Here is a 14,612-nt window from a genome sequence, read left to right as displayed (position 1 = left end):
TTGTTTGTGTCTATGAAGGGGCTTCCAGAGAGGACTAAGGGAGACAGAAAGACCCACACTAAATGCAGATAGCATCATTATAATTAGGGACAATGAGACTCCCTCTTTTGTAGAGGAGTTTCTTAGTCTCACTGATAAAGGAATTTTTAAAAGTACTTGAGGGCTAGAGAAATGACTCAATGGCTACAAGTGCCGGCTATTCTTCCAGAGAATCTGTGCTCAATTCCCAGGCCCCGCATGGTGGCTCAAAAACATCTGTGACTTCAGTTGCAGGAAATCCAGCCTCCATAGGCCACCTTCTGCCTGTGTCCCGAGAACTTGAGTGAAGCTGGATTCAAATGTAATGGACTAATTTCCAGCCAGGATCATCCAGAACCTACAGTAAGAAGGAGAAACAGCAGAGCAAAAAAAGATGTGAGAAGTGTGCTGTTTGGCAAGGAAAGGAGTGTGGTGTGGGCAAGTTTAAAGTTGAAGACAAGGCAGGTATGAAAGCAACTATTATTATTAGACAGGCTACTGCTGGGGCTGGGGAGTTGGCTAACATACTTGGTATGCAGGCGTGAGGCTCAGCTGAGAGAACATGGGGGCCCAGCTGGGAGGATATGGGGGCCCACCTCCAGCCATAAGAGGCAGAGGCAAGGAACCCCTGGAGCAAGCTGACATGCCAAAGCAATTGAAATGGAGAGCTCAATTTTGGTGACAAACTTCAATATATAATAAGGTTTGCAGCAATGGAAGAAAACTCCTAAGTGTCCACCTCAGGCTTCTATACGCACACATACCAGCACACGTGTGCGCGTGCGCACACGAGAAACCCTGGCCTGCATGCTTCAGCCCCCATCCCCTCACCCCACTGCACCCTTCACACACGCAGAAAAAAAAGAGAGGGCCTTGATTCTGAGAGGTGACTTTGGATTTTTAAGTAGTGTCAGACTATTAAAAAGCCTTTGAGAATTTGCAAAGGTGAACAAAATACATTTACATTATGAGATGAAAATGAGACTTCAGGGGCCCAGGGTTGGATATTATGACTTAAAACAGTATTTGGGTGACAAGAGGTGGAATTATAATGGTCAGTCTTCACTGTCAACCTACTGTATTTAGAATCATTATACACTCTGCCCCTTATTCTTTGTCTTGTAGTGTTGAAGCTGTGCCTGAGTCTCTCAGCCACAAGGACCTGCACAGTCTTTGTTAGCAGACACCAAGGCCAAGGTGAGGTGATGGAGGCCCCTTATTATGCTCAAGTCTTTTACTTTCCTTGATAATTTGCAGGCTCTGTTTTTCAAACAGCACACATCTCTGGGAGCTTGTAGTTACTCACCTGGGGAAAAAGGGACTCTTCAGACCCTCATTCAACAGGCAGAACCTGGTAGTGGGCATCAGCATCAACATAATCAAAGCAGCAGGCCCTTGTGTCTCATCATCCTCTCAGAGCCCCATCCATCCCACCATCCATCCCACCATCCATCCCACCATCCATCCCACCATCCATCCCACCTCCCCTCCACACACACACACACACACACACACACACACACACACACCAGCCTTGCCTGAGCTTGCAGTGCCAGACAGGTTACAAGGAGACAACAGTTCCTCTCCTCGAGATGCTAACCTGCTGTGTCGACTTCACCAGTTAATAAATGGCTAGAATAGGCTTAATTGCATTGGAAGAAATTGACATCAGGTGCTTAGGACCTACTCAATTAACTTGTGTTGCTAAGCAGGTGGAGCGGGAGCAGCAGCCATTAATTCCATGCCTGGATGCCAGCTGCATTCTGCATTTCTCTTTAGTTATCCAGGAAGTGAGTGAGGTTACCCTGCTAATAGGAGTTTGGGGTCACTGATGGTTGGGGCCCCTCTGAGAGAGCAGAGACTCCTGGTCTAATGGAAAGTGGCTTTTAGTGTCCCTCCCCATCTCTCTAGAAGAATGCCATCCTCTAAGACCCCATTCTGACTTCCTCACTGGCTCTAAGCTCCACTCCCCTGGCGAATGTGCCTGTGGCTCTTCTGACTGCCCTAGTGTACGTGGCCCCAAAGACACAGAGCCCAGAACCAGTCTTGATGTGCCACCAGATGATGTCACCAACTCTGCAAGGTCACCCCTCCTACACACTTCCCATGCCACCCCTGCTGCCTCTAGACTGAAACCTCCCAAAGACCTGCCTCCCCAAAAGGGCCAGATGGTAAGAGACAAGCCTGGTACAATACAGACTCTTGTGCTCACCCAACCACTGTGGATGTAACTCTGGGAGGTTCGAGTCTCTGTTTCTTAACCTGTGGCTCAGTTAGTTGTTACTATCAATCTGCTTCAAGAAAATACTCTAGGGGACACCTCAGCTAGTGAAAAATGTGTAGACCTTCTGGAAGGACCAAGGGAGGCACTGGGAAAGGATCTGTGTGTGGTTAAGCAAGTTACTCATCCTCTCTGAACTTGACTTCTTCCTGTTAAATAAGATATCAGGGCCAGCTCTCTTAGAGTCTTTACATTTTCATGAATCATGAATACAGCAGGTGAATACAGAAAGTATAAGGGGTGGTGCAGATGGCAGAGGGACCTCTCCAGGGACCTCTCCAGCCATTTCCTCCTGAGCAGTTACAAACCAGAGGCAAAGCAATACTGTCATACTGGAGGGGTGTTCATTATTGCTCATGACTGGCATTATAAAGTCTGTAAAAATACAAAATACATGCAACTATTTTCTGGAAGTAAGTTAAAAAGCAGTTGGATTGACCCATAGTGCTATTTGACTGGATTATTTATTTATTTATTTATTTATTTATTTTAGGAGGAAAGTGGTCATTTCTCCACTGATGATACTTTAAAAGGGAATCACCCCCCCCAAAAAAAATGTTTTGAGCAAAACCGCATGCAACACACTCATTTAACAAATTAATTACCTTTATTGTAGGTGTGTGTGTGTGTGTCCCTGTGGGTTCATGGCTTTCATTTTCACTATCTTGCCAGAATAGTGTGCACTTTTATTGACTAGAGAACTGAGAGGAACTTAAACTTGACTCTTGCCTTTGTGCATTTGAGGGCTGTCATAAGTTTCCCTCCACCCAGGTAAGCATACCACCTCCATTCCAGGGGCCCCTGGCAACTCCTTGCTTGGCCCATGGGTATCTGGAAGCCACACTTAGCCTCTTTTGTTGGGATTGTCCCATTAATAGCACTACTGAACAGAGCACTATGCCAGTCACAGCTTTTATCCCTTAGTGGTGGGAAGGAAGCAGTCTTAGCTCAGCAATAGCTTTGTCAAAGAAGTCTTCTCAGTCCTTCGCCGACTTACTGATTCACCTCATTTGTGTGGAGTGAGGGGCTGGATGCCAAGCAACTCTGTCTAGTTCCTCTGTAGATTTAACACATGGCCAGATTGAAACCTGTCCTGAACACTCTGGTCTTCTGACTTCTGTTAATAGCTTGGAAATTCAGTATGAGGATCCCAGAAGGCCTCAGCTCCCAGCTTGAGTCTGGACAAAAGGGGCTCCCAGCATAGCAGCTTACTGCAAAAAGCCAGCCAGGGAGGGGTTTAGCTTGCAAAAGAAGTCTGAATCCTGAACCTGTCCTTAGAAGTGACCTCCTACTACCTTTGCAGCTGGCATTACAATTCATACCTGACATACCTCTCAGAGAGTGAGAACAATCTTGAGAAAGCCTACCTGTCTGTGGTAGTTTGAAGGAAAAAAAAAGTGGCACTATGAGGAGGTAGTCTTTTTGGAGGAAGTGTGTCACAGTGAGGGCAGGCTTTGAGGTCTCTTTTGCTCAAGCTTCCTTCAGTGTGACAGTAGCTGACTTCCTGTTGCCTGCAAGATATAGCACTCTCTGCTCCAACACATCTGCCTGCAGGCTGCCGTGCTCAGGGGGCATGGTGATAAAGCACTGAACCTCTGAAACTGTAATTGAGCTACCAAATGAAATGCTTTTGCCCACCAGCGTGGCCAGAGCACCGAGTTTAGCGGAGGGTGTCAGGATTGAAACACTTGACAGACTACCATGAGAAGTGAAGAGGAAGCTGCTGCCCTTTATTACAGAGAGTAATACCCAAGCCAGGGGATGGGCTAAGCATAGGAGGAAGTCATGCACCACCCACACCTGGGTTCAAAGCACGGGCACTGCACACCAGAAAGTTATGAGAACAACCTTGTTTGATCAACCTTGAGAGCACGGGAGTTCTACAGCTGGGTGGGGAGGAAGAGAGCTTATTATAAGGAACAAATACTTAAATTTCCCAACATTTTTTGTTTTATACAAGAGTTGCTGTGGTCATGGTGTCTCTTCACAACAGAGAATCCTAACTAAGCAATATCTATGGCATTATAGGCAGGAAGTATCCTGATCAAAGAGGAAGGTGATGTGTTGCCAGGGTCACTCTGGAGGTCCACACATCACCTTTCACCTTTTCCCAAGCTCTCTCCCAAGTCATGCCGGTTATGCAGCTATCCCTGAGCTCTAGCTCCTTGGGGTTGAGAAGCCAAGGGTCCTCAATGTTGTCCTTTCAGAAAGTGGTTCTGTAGATGTCACTAATGACTGGACCCCTTCCCAGGACACCTGAATGGAGGCTGAGCATCATACGCAGAGCACACACTTGAGTTCCTTGGTGGAGTTTGAAAGATGTAGATGGGATCCTGGCCCACTGAGTTTCTTGCCCCAGGCATTCTTGCCCAGTGTTATGCTGCTGCGTTGCACAGAGGGATAAAGAAAACAGTGCTAAAAGAAGAAAACGGGGATGGGATGGAATTGAATATGATCTTCCAAGTCTTGAAGACCTTCAATTTGTCTGATCATGCAACTCCCACTAACCAGTTCCCCATCTTCTCTAGCAGGGACTGATGATGTCCTTGGCCATGATACACCCCCAGCTGCTATCTGCTCATGTTCAGCCTGAATGACTGAGCCATCGCTGCTCCAGATGTTTCCTGTGAGTATAAGGCACAGGCCAAAGCTTTTCCCCCAGAAATATTTGGTCTCTAGGTAGGAAGATGGGTGTAGAGGGGGTGTCATAAAACCCTGGACTCAGAAAGTAGACCCTTAGAATCTTTTAGTGGATAACAAATTTTCCTCTTTGGTGACTGCTGTCCCTTGGGTTGGCCACCACTGAGTTGTTCTACTCTAGATCTGATAGGACTTGGGTGGAAACTGGGAACTTAGTTCCCACAGAACTACTCAAGATGCAAATGTTTTGATAGAAATCCACAACACTGGTCCTGAAGTCCTGGCTTGGACACTTCCTACCTTGTGACTTCAGATAGGTCTCTGAGAAGTCCAGCCTCTCCACCGGTGTTGTAGGACATTTTGGTGAGGTTCAAGAAAGTATGTTATTTAATTTTTGCTGGGGTGGATGGGAAACAGACTTGCTTCTGATCTTATTCATGTGACACTGCTACTTCTGGGCCATTGACTAAGGACCTCAGTTTCCAGCTTGCTTCTGGCCACAGAACCTGCAATGTCTGGTCACATGGCTCTCCCAGCATAGTGGCTCACTGTATCAAAGCCAGCAATGGGAAAGGGTTACCTCATGAAAAAGAAACATGAAGCCTGAACCTGTCCACAGAAGTGACCTCTCATTACCTTTGCTGCTTTGTGGCTGGTTAGAAACAAGTCATGGGTTACATTCACACAAGCAGGGAGAGCAGTATGCAAGGTGTGGGTGAGAGGGATTGTGATTACTGGGGGCCATCTTTAATTCTGCTCAGAATAAGAGGAAACATAAATGGAAATGTGAAGTAAAGCTGTGCCATGCTATTTATAAGTATAAAGATTTACTGCTATCATTTGGATCTAATTGCACAAAGGGAACTAACCCTGCCTGAAACAATAGGGAATTTAAGGGCCAGATTGTCCTGTTAGACTGTTAGACCAGGTCCTCACGGAAATGTACTGGGCCTGCTCAGCTCATTTTACACATCCTACACACGCCTTCCTGGCTTGCAAGGGCACATTTAAGCAGCCAGAAAATGCCTGAGCCTTCTCCCCCCTTCCCCCACATGACCATCCTGTGTAGGGTCTTTAAAAACATAGAAGAGTGCCAGGCATGGTGGTGCACACCAGCACTCGGGAGGCAGAGGCAGGTGGATCTCTGAGTTTGAGGCCAGCCTTGTCTACAGTGTGAGTTCCAGGACAGACAGAGCAACACAGTGAGACCCTACCTCAAACAAACAAACTATATACATATACACATATGTTTATATGTGTGTGTGTGTATATATATACATACATACATATATGAATGAGCCAGGTGTGATATTTCACACCTGCAACCCTAGTACTTAGGAGACAGAGAAACAGGAGAATTGCTAAGAGTTTGAAGCCATTCTCTGATACATGGTGAGTTCTGAGACAGCCTGGATGACAGGATTAGACCCTGTGTCTAAAAATAAAAACAAAAAGCAAAACCAACAAAGTTGTATGAAAGATGTATGTGAGATATCTCACTGTCTTCTCACAATCGTTTGCAAAGTTGTGTGTGTGTGTGTATGTGTGTGTGTGTGTGGGTGAGTCAGTTGTTCAAGACAGAAAGGTGAATGTCCAAGATCGGGTAGCTGTGTAGGACACAGCTCAAATGCAAGCCATCAGATGGTTGCTTCTTTCTGTAGTACCCTCTAGCCCATTTTAAGACACTGCTACTGTATACAGCTCCCTAAACTGAAAGAGGAGAGACACTGTTCTTATAAAGCTTTCCCACAAGCCCTTGTCCACTGAAACATCCTGGCAGAGTGGGTTAAGGTTTTCAAAGCCAGTGAGGTGGTTTCCCACCTGCCATTCCAAGACTTTCAGTGAGGTTGGGTCACCACTCTGTCCCTGCAGTCACATGGTAATCTTCTGTCTTGCGAGCCGGGGAGGCTTCATTGATGTGCTGGCATTGTATAAATCTGCTCCAGCTTGAGTCCCCCACCTACCCATCAGATGCTTCAGGAACCCCCAGAAACACAGCCTACCATACATCTGAGCAAAGTCAAATCCTTCTTCAATGGGATGCTCAGGTTTGTGGAGGAAATTAAAAATTGCGACTTGCTGTCCCCTAGTGGTCAGTTAAAGTAATAACTGTCAGCCTGTACACAGAAACAATTGCCCATCTTTTATTAAAGCACATAACACCTGCCTGTTGTGTACCACAGCCTGATGTATACTATTGGGATCAACAGGTGTGGGAAAGAATATAACACAATACTTTGTTGCAAAGGGTTTACAGCTTAGTAGAAGACTCAAGATATTTCTGAATCAAAAATAGACTAGCAGGGCTGAAAATGGCTCAGCAATTAAAAGCACTTGCCTTCCCCCCCCCCCAAAGGATCCTTATTCAATTCCCAGCATCCACATGGCAGCTCACAGCCATCTATAACTCCAACTCTATGGAATGCAAAACCCTATTCTGGCTTCCTTGGGTACCAGGTACACATGCAGTGCTCACACATACATACAGGAAAAACAGTCATACACATAAAATAAATAAATATATCGTTTGTTTTGAGACAGGTTTCCCTGTCTAATAGCCATAGCTGAGCTGGAACTTACTTTGTAGACTAGGCTGGCCTCGAACTCACAGAGTTCTGCTGGCCTCTTCCTCCTGAGTATTGGGATTAAAGGCCTGTGCCACCATGCCTGGCTTAAATACATATTTTTAAGTTGACTAGCACCCACCAAGAGTAGAATATGGAAAGGCATTGCAGTAGGATCTCTGTTAGTCATCTGTCCCAAAACCTGTTTGCTTCGTGCCTTCCCCTAGTGTGTTGTACCCTTTCCAGACCCCTTTCAATTCTCAGAGCCTTGTTCAGCAACCCCACCCCACCCCCATGTCCTTCAACCCCTGGATGATTTCATTCTCTCAGCTTGGAGGATTCATCTCAGATCTTGCAGGGGCATCTTCCTCAGTAACCAGCACCCCCTCCACCATTGCCTGCATTCCTGGTCTATGATCAATATCATAGGGTGTCTAAATTCCTTTCCATCATTAAACTCTAAGCTTCCTAAGGACCAGGATTACCACATGGGGCAGGGGCTTTGGCTGGGGGAACAATGAGAGGTGAAAAGGAGAGTTAAATGGTGGTGAGCATGCAGAACAGTTGGGAAGGGTGAAAGCTTTGAAGCAGTGTCCAGATGAGTGTATCTTCCACTCTTTTGAAGGTGATGGGAAGTCCTGAGTGGCTTTTAGTGTACACAATCATCTTTCTCCGCTTATTTAAAGCTTACACATCCTTATGTAAGACCCTCAGAATGAGGAGTCTTCTAGGTTCGGTCGATACCCCAAGAACTCAGTGTCCAGTCCAGTTGCTGCAAAACGCAAGAGGCTTTAATGAACAGGAAACATTTGCACAAACGGGCTCCTCCAGCATGCAGGCTAGAGAGAAGCCTCCTCCCCTGGGCCCAGGTGTTTTTAAAGGCAAACCCACAAGCTTAGGGAGGGGGCCGGACCCTCTGTCCATTGAGTATGTGACCCTTGGAGGCCGGATGGTCTGCTATTAGGGTCAACAGACCTTAGGGCCTTGGGGTGTGCTAATTCATTTTGTCTGGGCAAACCAGAGTTGCAGCTATCTCTTTGTTTCCTAAGGACCCTATTTACCACCTGTTGACTCACAGGAAAGGAGGGGCAGTGTGAATTCTTCTTATCTCAGGGCCTTGTGAGAGGAAGTTAGCAAATTCCAAGGAACAGATATTGGTTTCCAGGTCAGTCCATCATTAACATTACTTTTTTGGTCTTTCACTTCAAAGCACCAAGATGCCTTTCTTGGGTGCCCCATTCCTGAGCCTTTCCTCATCTCTGGATCCTACTAGAATGCCTTCCATATCCTACTCTTCAAGTCTTATTTTGGTGGATGCTGGTCAACTTTAAAATATATATGCATTTTTTTCAGGCAGTGCTAGAAAGATATTGGAATCACAGGCAGGAATGGGAGGAAGGGGCTGATGTATGGCCAAACTACAGTAACAGGAACAGGGCTCAGACACAAACCCAGGGATGTTGGTTATGAAGCCAGTACACCAGTTCAGCCTGAACTGGCACGGGGAACAGAAGATCGAAGTACATCAAAAGAATTGAGATATTTCAGTCAGAGCACCTGGGCATATCCTATAATCTGACCAAAATAATCTGCCAGCAAATCACCCAAGAACTTATTAAAATGCAAACTGTTGCTCCTCGGGTCCTTTGTAGGCAGGAGAGACTTTGTAGCTAGCGCATGCCCACACTGCTGACCCACAGACCGGCCAGTAGCAGCAAGGCTTCTTCCTCTAAATGAAGTAGAAGTGGACTTTCTAGGAGTGCCTGGTGGGCAAGTGGTACCTTTGGGTGAAGGGATGGGTACCCTTCATCCAGGTGAGCACACAGGATGTGCATCCATCTGGAAAGCAAAATAATGCCTTCATCCTGTATATATCGAGCTTGAAATAGCAGTGGGACATCTAAGAATAATGTCCAGATGAAAATGGGTAGAGATTAGGTACCTTTTTTCGGGAGTAACATTCTTTTCCCAATATCTCTGTCCTTTTTGTTGTCTTACAGGTCATCGTTCCCTTCACTGAGTGTAAGTCCATGATGTCCTCCCTCCATCCTCCAGCTATCAAGCCCCCACTGTCCTGCAGGGGTGGGGATGAGGGCCCCATATGCCTAGGAGGCTCAGAAACCACCACATACTGGCCTGCCAAAGGCCTGGATGGCCTCACCCAGAATTTGTTTCATTTGGCCCAAGGACCAGGACCAGTGTCCCTAGTCTGACCACGGCCTTCTGGGAGCCAGGATGCTGCCTGCCAGCTCACTCCAGGCTCATGTCTCCAAAAGTTCAGAAGCCATTGATATTTGTGCCCAAGAGAGAAGTGATAGGCAGCTTGACTTTTAAGGGGAGCCAGGCTAGGTGGAATTCCAGGCTTCAGTTCAGTGCCTCGTGTGAGGGCATGGATAATGAGTAGCTGTCTCAAAAAATTAAAATTAAAGTGAGGATTCCTGAGCCATTTCAGGGTAGGGAGAAAACTTAGCATAATGCCTCACAGATAAAGCCCTGCTAGTATTCCCTATTGGTGCCATAAGAACAGGAGGCAAGAGGAATTGTTCAGTCAGCACAGGGCTTGTCTTGCAAGCATGAGGACTCAAGTTCAGTCCCCAAAGAGAACCTGAGTTTGATCCTTAGGACCCACATTTTAAGTCAGGTGTGATGGCGGTCATTTGTAAGCCAAGTGAGTCAGAAATGGGTAAGTTCCTGGACTCCATGGCCTAACCTACTCTACTAGACAAGTTCCAGGCCAGTGAGAGACTGTCTCAAAAAGAATGGCACCTGAGGAACAATACCTAATGTCCTCTGGGCTCTACAAGCACAGGCACACACACACACACTCACACACACTCACAGACCACACACAGACATGCATATATAAATAATAATAATAATAGGAGTAGGGAAAGAGAAAGACAAAAAGACTAAAGGAGAAACAGAGCAGCCAGCATTGTGCCTGCCTTTTTCTCCAGCAGCCGCGGCCCCCACCCCACCCACTCTGGGTTAACCATAGCAAGTCCTCTGCCTTCAGGAAGTGCATGTGGGTCCAGGTCCACTCAGTTCCTGTCCTCCTACCTACTTCTGTGCAGAGAATGTGGATCAAATATTCCTTACTTACCAGCATGCGTCTTTGCAGAGTTTGATGGGGCGCCGGGCGGATGACAGCGGGAACAGTTGTGATCACTGGCGGAATCCTAGCTACAGTGATCCTCCTCTGCATCATTGCTGTCCTGTGCTACTGTAGGCTCCAGGTTAGTCCCATTCCCATGGGCCTATAGTCAGAGGCTGAGAAGCCACCAGCAAACCACTTCTCCATGATTGGTGGCAGGAACTGGAGGTCCACTTTGGAGGCAATAAAACCCAAAGCCATAAAATATAAGAAGCACAAGACAAAGACACTGAAAATCGAGCGTCTTCAGAAGAGAGCTGTGTACCTAACCTCCCCCGCGCCCAAACACACACACACACATACACACACACTCGTTCCTGCACTCTACAGAGGAACCAGAGTGTCCTAGAAAGATGCAGGGCTCTCACATTCACCTCTCTGGTTAATAGGGATTGGTGGGAAAGTCACCGTCCTGGGAAACTCTGGAAGCTACTACAGCAGCCTCCAGCCTTGCCTTTGCATTCGTGTATGTGCCTCCCTCTCTGCTTCCTTGCCCACCAGGATACACTGAGAAAAAGGGAGAAGTATTGGCCTGATAGAGATGGGAGTAAATGGGATGTGAGCCTCTAGTGCCAGAGTATATTTCCCTTCACCAACCAAGTGACTGGTACAAGGTATTCAGTGGAAGGCGGAGGGAGGATTATTCTCACTAGTGATGGAAGGCCGGAGCTAGACTGCTTCTCAAGCATCCCTCTCTCTTCTCCCCAGTATTACTGCTGCAAGAAGAACACAGATGACGAGGATGCTGAGGAGGAGGAGGAAGAGGAGGAACACAACCTTCCCATCCATCCCCGAGCCCCCACCTGCAATGCCTGCAGTTCCCAAGTCCTGGACGGCAGAGGCAGCCTGGTACCTCTCACCAGCGAGCCCTGCAGCCAGCCGTGTGGGGTGGCCAGCCACTGCACCACTTGCTCCCCATATGGCTCCCCCTTTTACATACGGACAGCTGACATGGTGCCCAATGGGGGTGGAGGTGAGAGGCTCTCCTTTGCCCCTACACATTACAAAGAGGGGGGAACCCCTTCCCTCAAACTGGCAGCACCCCAGAGTTACCCGGTGACCTGGCCAAGTTCTGGGCATGAGGCCTTCACTAATCCAAGGGCTATTAGTACAGATGTGTAATCCTTTCACCCCAATTCGCACATACCCAACACTGTCCCAGCAGGAGCAATGGAGTGGAGGGGACCCTCCAGTAGCTCCACAGGGAACCATATCAGATTCTCTGGCTTCCATAGCAGAGGGGTCAATAGTGTGTGAGCTATAAAATGCATCGAGGACCAGGGCAGGAACTATGGCCCAGAAGTGATGCCTGATAAGTCTGCAGTGTCACCATGTTCTTTCTGGAGATTACCCTGTAACAGTTGAGCTCTACCACAACCCCTTCCAATCAGCCCAAACCCTTTGCTTTGCTGGGCTGTGCAAAGGAACACCAAGGAAGGCTAAGCAAGACTCTGGAGGGTTCCAGAGACCTTGGGAAATGAAGTGGGCATGCCTTGAAGAAATGGACACAAAGGAAAAGGTGATAATTTGACATTCCAGAATTTGAGAGGAGAGAGAAAAAAAACATGTTAAAGGAACGCTCTCAGCTCTGCTTGTTGGAATGCACCCATGGGCTAATGTATATTTTATTTTTCTAACTTTGTTTGCCTGCTCTGACAGATACATGAATTCTGGAAACACTATATCTGCTTTCTCGACCCTCCCCACGAAAGAAACACATCAAACTGACACTAAGTGCCATGGCACACAGCTGTTTATGGGGACCATAGCAAGAGTCTATACAACCTTGCCTCTCCTTCAAGTCCTTTCTTTTGCCTGCTGCTAGAGAGCCTTCCTCAGATTTTAATCACTGCAGTTCTAGAAGCCTGGTGAGGGGATCTCACTGATTACCTCCATGCTTAGCCACTGATGTAGATTCAGCCGTGTGAGGGTGTGTGTATGCCTGTTCCTGATAGAGGGGTACCCTCTCATTTACTCATCACCAGCAGCACCTCCTTTAAGAGCTGCAGCAGAAAGGTCCAGGGTTCCAATAAGAAAGGAAATTCTGGCCCCCTAGCAGCTGGACCAAAAGGCAATGAAAGTGGCCAGTCTCCATGGCAATCAGGAGGAGGGACCTGAGCCAGGTGCTGCAGCAGCATGCACCTGCACAAGTTCTACTAGAGGCTGGTGTACCCCCTGACTATCCATCTGTGATGTGATTTTATGAACAGGACCATTTTATCCAATCAATGGATATAGCCTTCTCTTCCCTGAGTTCTGGAGCGGGTCCTCCTGAAGGTTGGCTATGTCTTAGTAATTAGACTTCATGCTTACAGACCTTCCCTTGGCCCCCTAACTCTCCAGTCTCATGATGATGAGCTGTTTTTCCATCTTTCTCTAGTCCCAAATCCCCATACCTCCCACACCTAGCAGTGGCCTTACAGGTTTTTGTTTTGTTTGTTTTGCTTAGATATTTTTGTTTTGTTTTAGTAAGTATGCCTGATAAGTTCTCCAGTTATCTCTGTGGCTCAAGGGTCACTGTCCTCACTTCTAAGGGTGTAGTTAATGCCTGTGCATTCCTGACTCATAGAACTCTGGGAGGGTGGGCCAGGAGAAGGCCTGGTCTTTCTCTTGAACTCTTGGTTGGTTGGTTGTTTGGTTTGACAAAGAGTAGGCTACACCTCACATCTCCAACTGTAAATAATTAACACTTGGTTAAGAAGCAGAAGACAATCTCTGGCCATAATTTGTTCACTCCTTAGGCCTGTGACCAGTCAGGTATTTTCACTGAGACTTCCATTTCTCTTCAGGTAAAAAATGCCTAGATGGACTTGCCTAGAATTGCCTAGACGAACTCTAAAATGTCCCTTAATGTGCCACATATCCAAGACATCTTAAAAAAGATCTGCTAGTCATCTCTTTCCTTTCGCCCTCACCCTAGCAGGGGCTGGATGGACACTTCAGCTGTCTGTTCCTGGATACAGGGTTATTTGTTGTGGGCTGGAAACCACAAAAGGGATGGGAGAAAGCCCACAGGGTTAGAAGGGAGCATTATTTCAATTGCTGGTGAAAGGCAAACAAGTCAGGCTGTAGCTCAGCTGGTTGAGTTCTTGACCAGTCTGCACAAAGCCCAGGTCCCCAGCTCCAGTGCCATAGAAACCCAGCACGGTGGGGCATGCCTCTAAGTCCATCAATCAGGAGGTAGAGGAAGGAAGGTGGTTGTTGTTCAAGTTCAACCTGTCTCAAAAACAACAAAATGTTTGTTCAACCCCTTACCAAACCTCAGCTAGCAAGCACTGCTGCAGGAAGGCACAGCAGGAATGTTGATGAAAATTGTCTCCGGGTGCAAAGGGGTGGCTCCAAAGCTCCAGTGCAATCGATCCTGACATCGCCAGCCTGGGCCATGTGCAACCCCAGGCCTAGCAGCTTCCCTGCTTCCTCACCACCAGCCCAGTGCCCTGGTCTCCTGTGGTTCACAGCTATCATTTCCTTCACCCCAAGTCACAATGCCATCATCGTACCGATGCCTGTGGGTAAAGCAGGACAACACAGCCAACTGTGACCCACTTTTGTACTCAGGGTCTCTGGGTACAAAGCACCCGTTGCCTTTGTGTCTGCGGTAGCTTTCTCAGCTTTACCCACAAGTCAAAAGGGGAGGAGAAACACACCCTTTCCTTCAGGTCACATCATTCAAAGCACAGGCTCCACTGTGGGCTGCGGGTCACCTGCCCACCTGTCTCTTCAGGTTGCATCCTGGGATCCATCCTGGGGCACCCAACTCAGCTGTGCTGCCCTTTTAGCTGTGGAGTCTGTCCCATGAGACACAATTTGTACACTCCAAACAGAACCCTAAACAGGAAGAGAAGGAGGAGGGGCCGGGGAATAGCCAGTCTTCCCCAACCTTCTCCACATCACTCCACTACTACTCCTGCTGCAGATTTCTTGTCTTGCATCTTTGATAACTTGGAACACAACC

The 14,612-nt window shown here is 47.5% G+C and overlaps 1 protein-coding gene across 5 annotated transcripts; it reads left to right on the top strand.

The window, feature by feature from the left end:
- The first annotated feature begins 4,821 nt into the window (after positions 1 to 4,821).
- On the top strand, positions 4,822 to 11,890 carry Fam163a (family with sequence similarity 163 member A). Of its 5 annotated transcripts, none has more exons than XM_051186040.1 (4): positions 4,822 to 4,925; positions 9,504 to 9,525; positions 10,625 to 10,739; positions 11,366 to 11,889. In XM_051186040.1, exons 3-4 carry the CDS (start codon positions 10,647 to 10,649, stop codon positions 11,777 to 11,779), a joined length of 507 nt encoding a protein of 168 aa, XP_051041997.1. In that variant the 5' UTR covers positions 4,822 to 4,925; positions 9,504 to 9,525; positions 10,625 to 10,646; the 3' UTR covers positions 11,780 to 11,889. The 5 variants fall into 5 exon arrangements, with proteins under 5 accessions (XP_051041997.1, XP_051041999.1, XP_051041998.1 ...); XM_051186042.1 differs by lacking the exon at positions 4,822 to 4,925 and adding an exon at positions 7,294 to 7,386 and having other exon boundaries at positions 9,501 to 9,525; XM_051186041.1 differs by lacking the exon at positions 4,822 to 4,925 and adding an exon at positions 7,298 to 7,396.
- Positions 11,891 to 14,612: the final 2,722 nt, after the last annotated feature.

Source organism: Phodopus roborovskii, unplaced genomic scaffold (genome assembly GCF_943737965.1).
Source record: "Phodopus roborovskii unplaced genomic scaffold, PHOROB, whole genome shotgun sequence".
Taxonomy (NCBI): Eukaryota; Metazoa; Chordata; class Mammalia; order Rodentia; family Cricetidae; genus Phodopus; species Phodopus roborovskii.
Note: the sequence above shows the minus strand (reverse complement) of the source record. Positions and strands in the feature narration are given on the sequence as shown.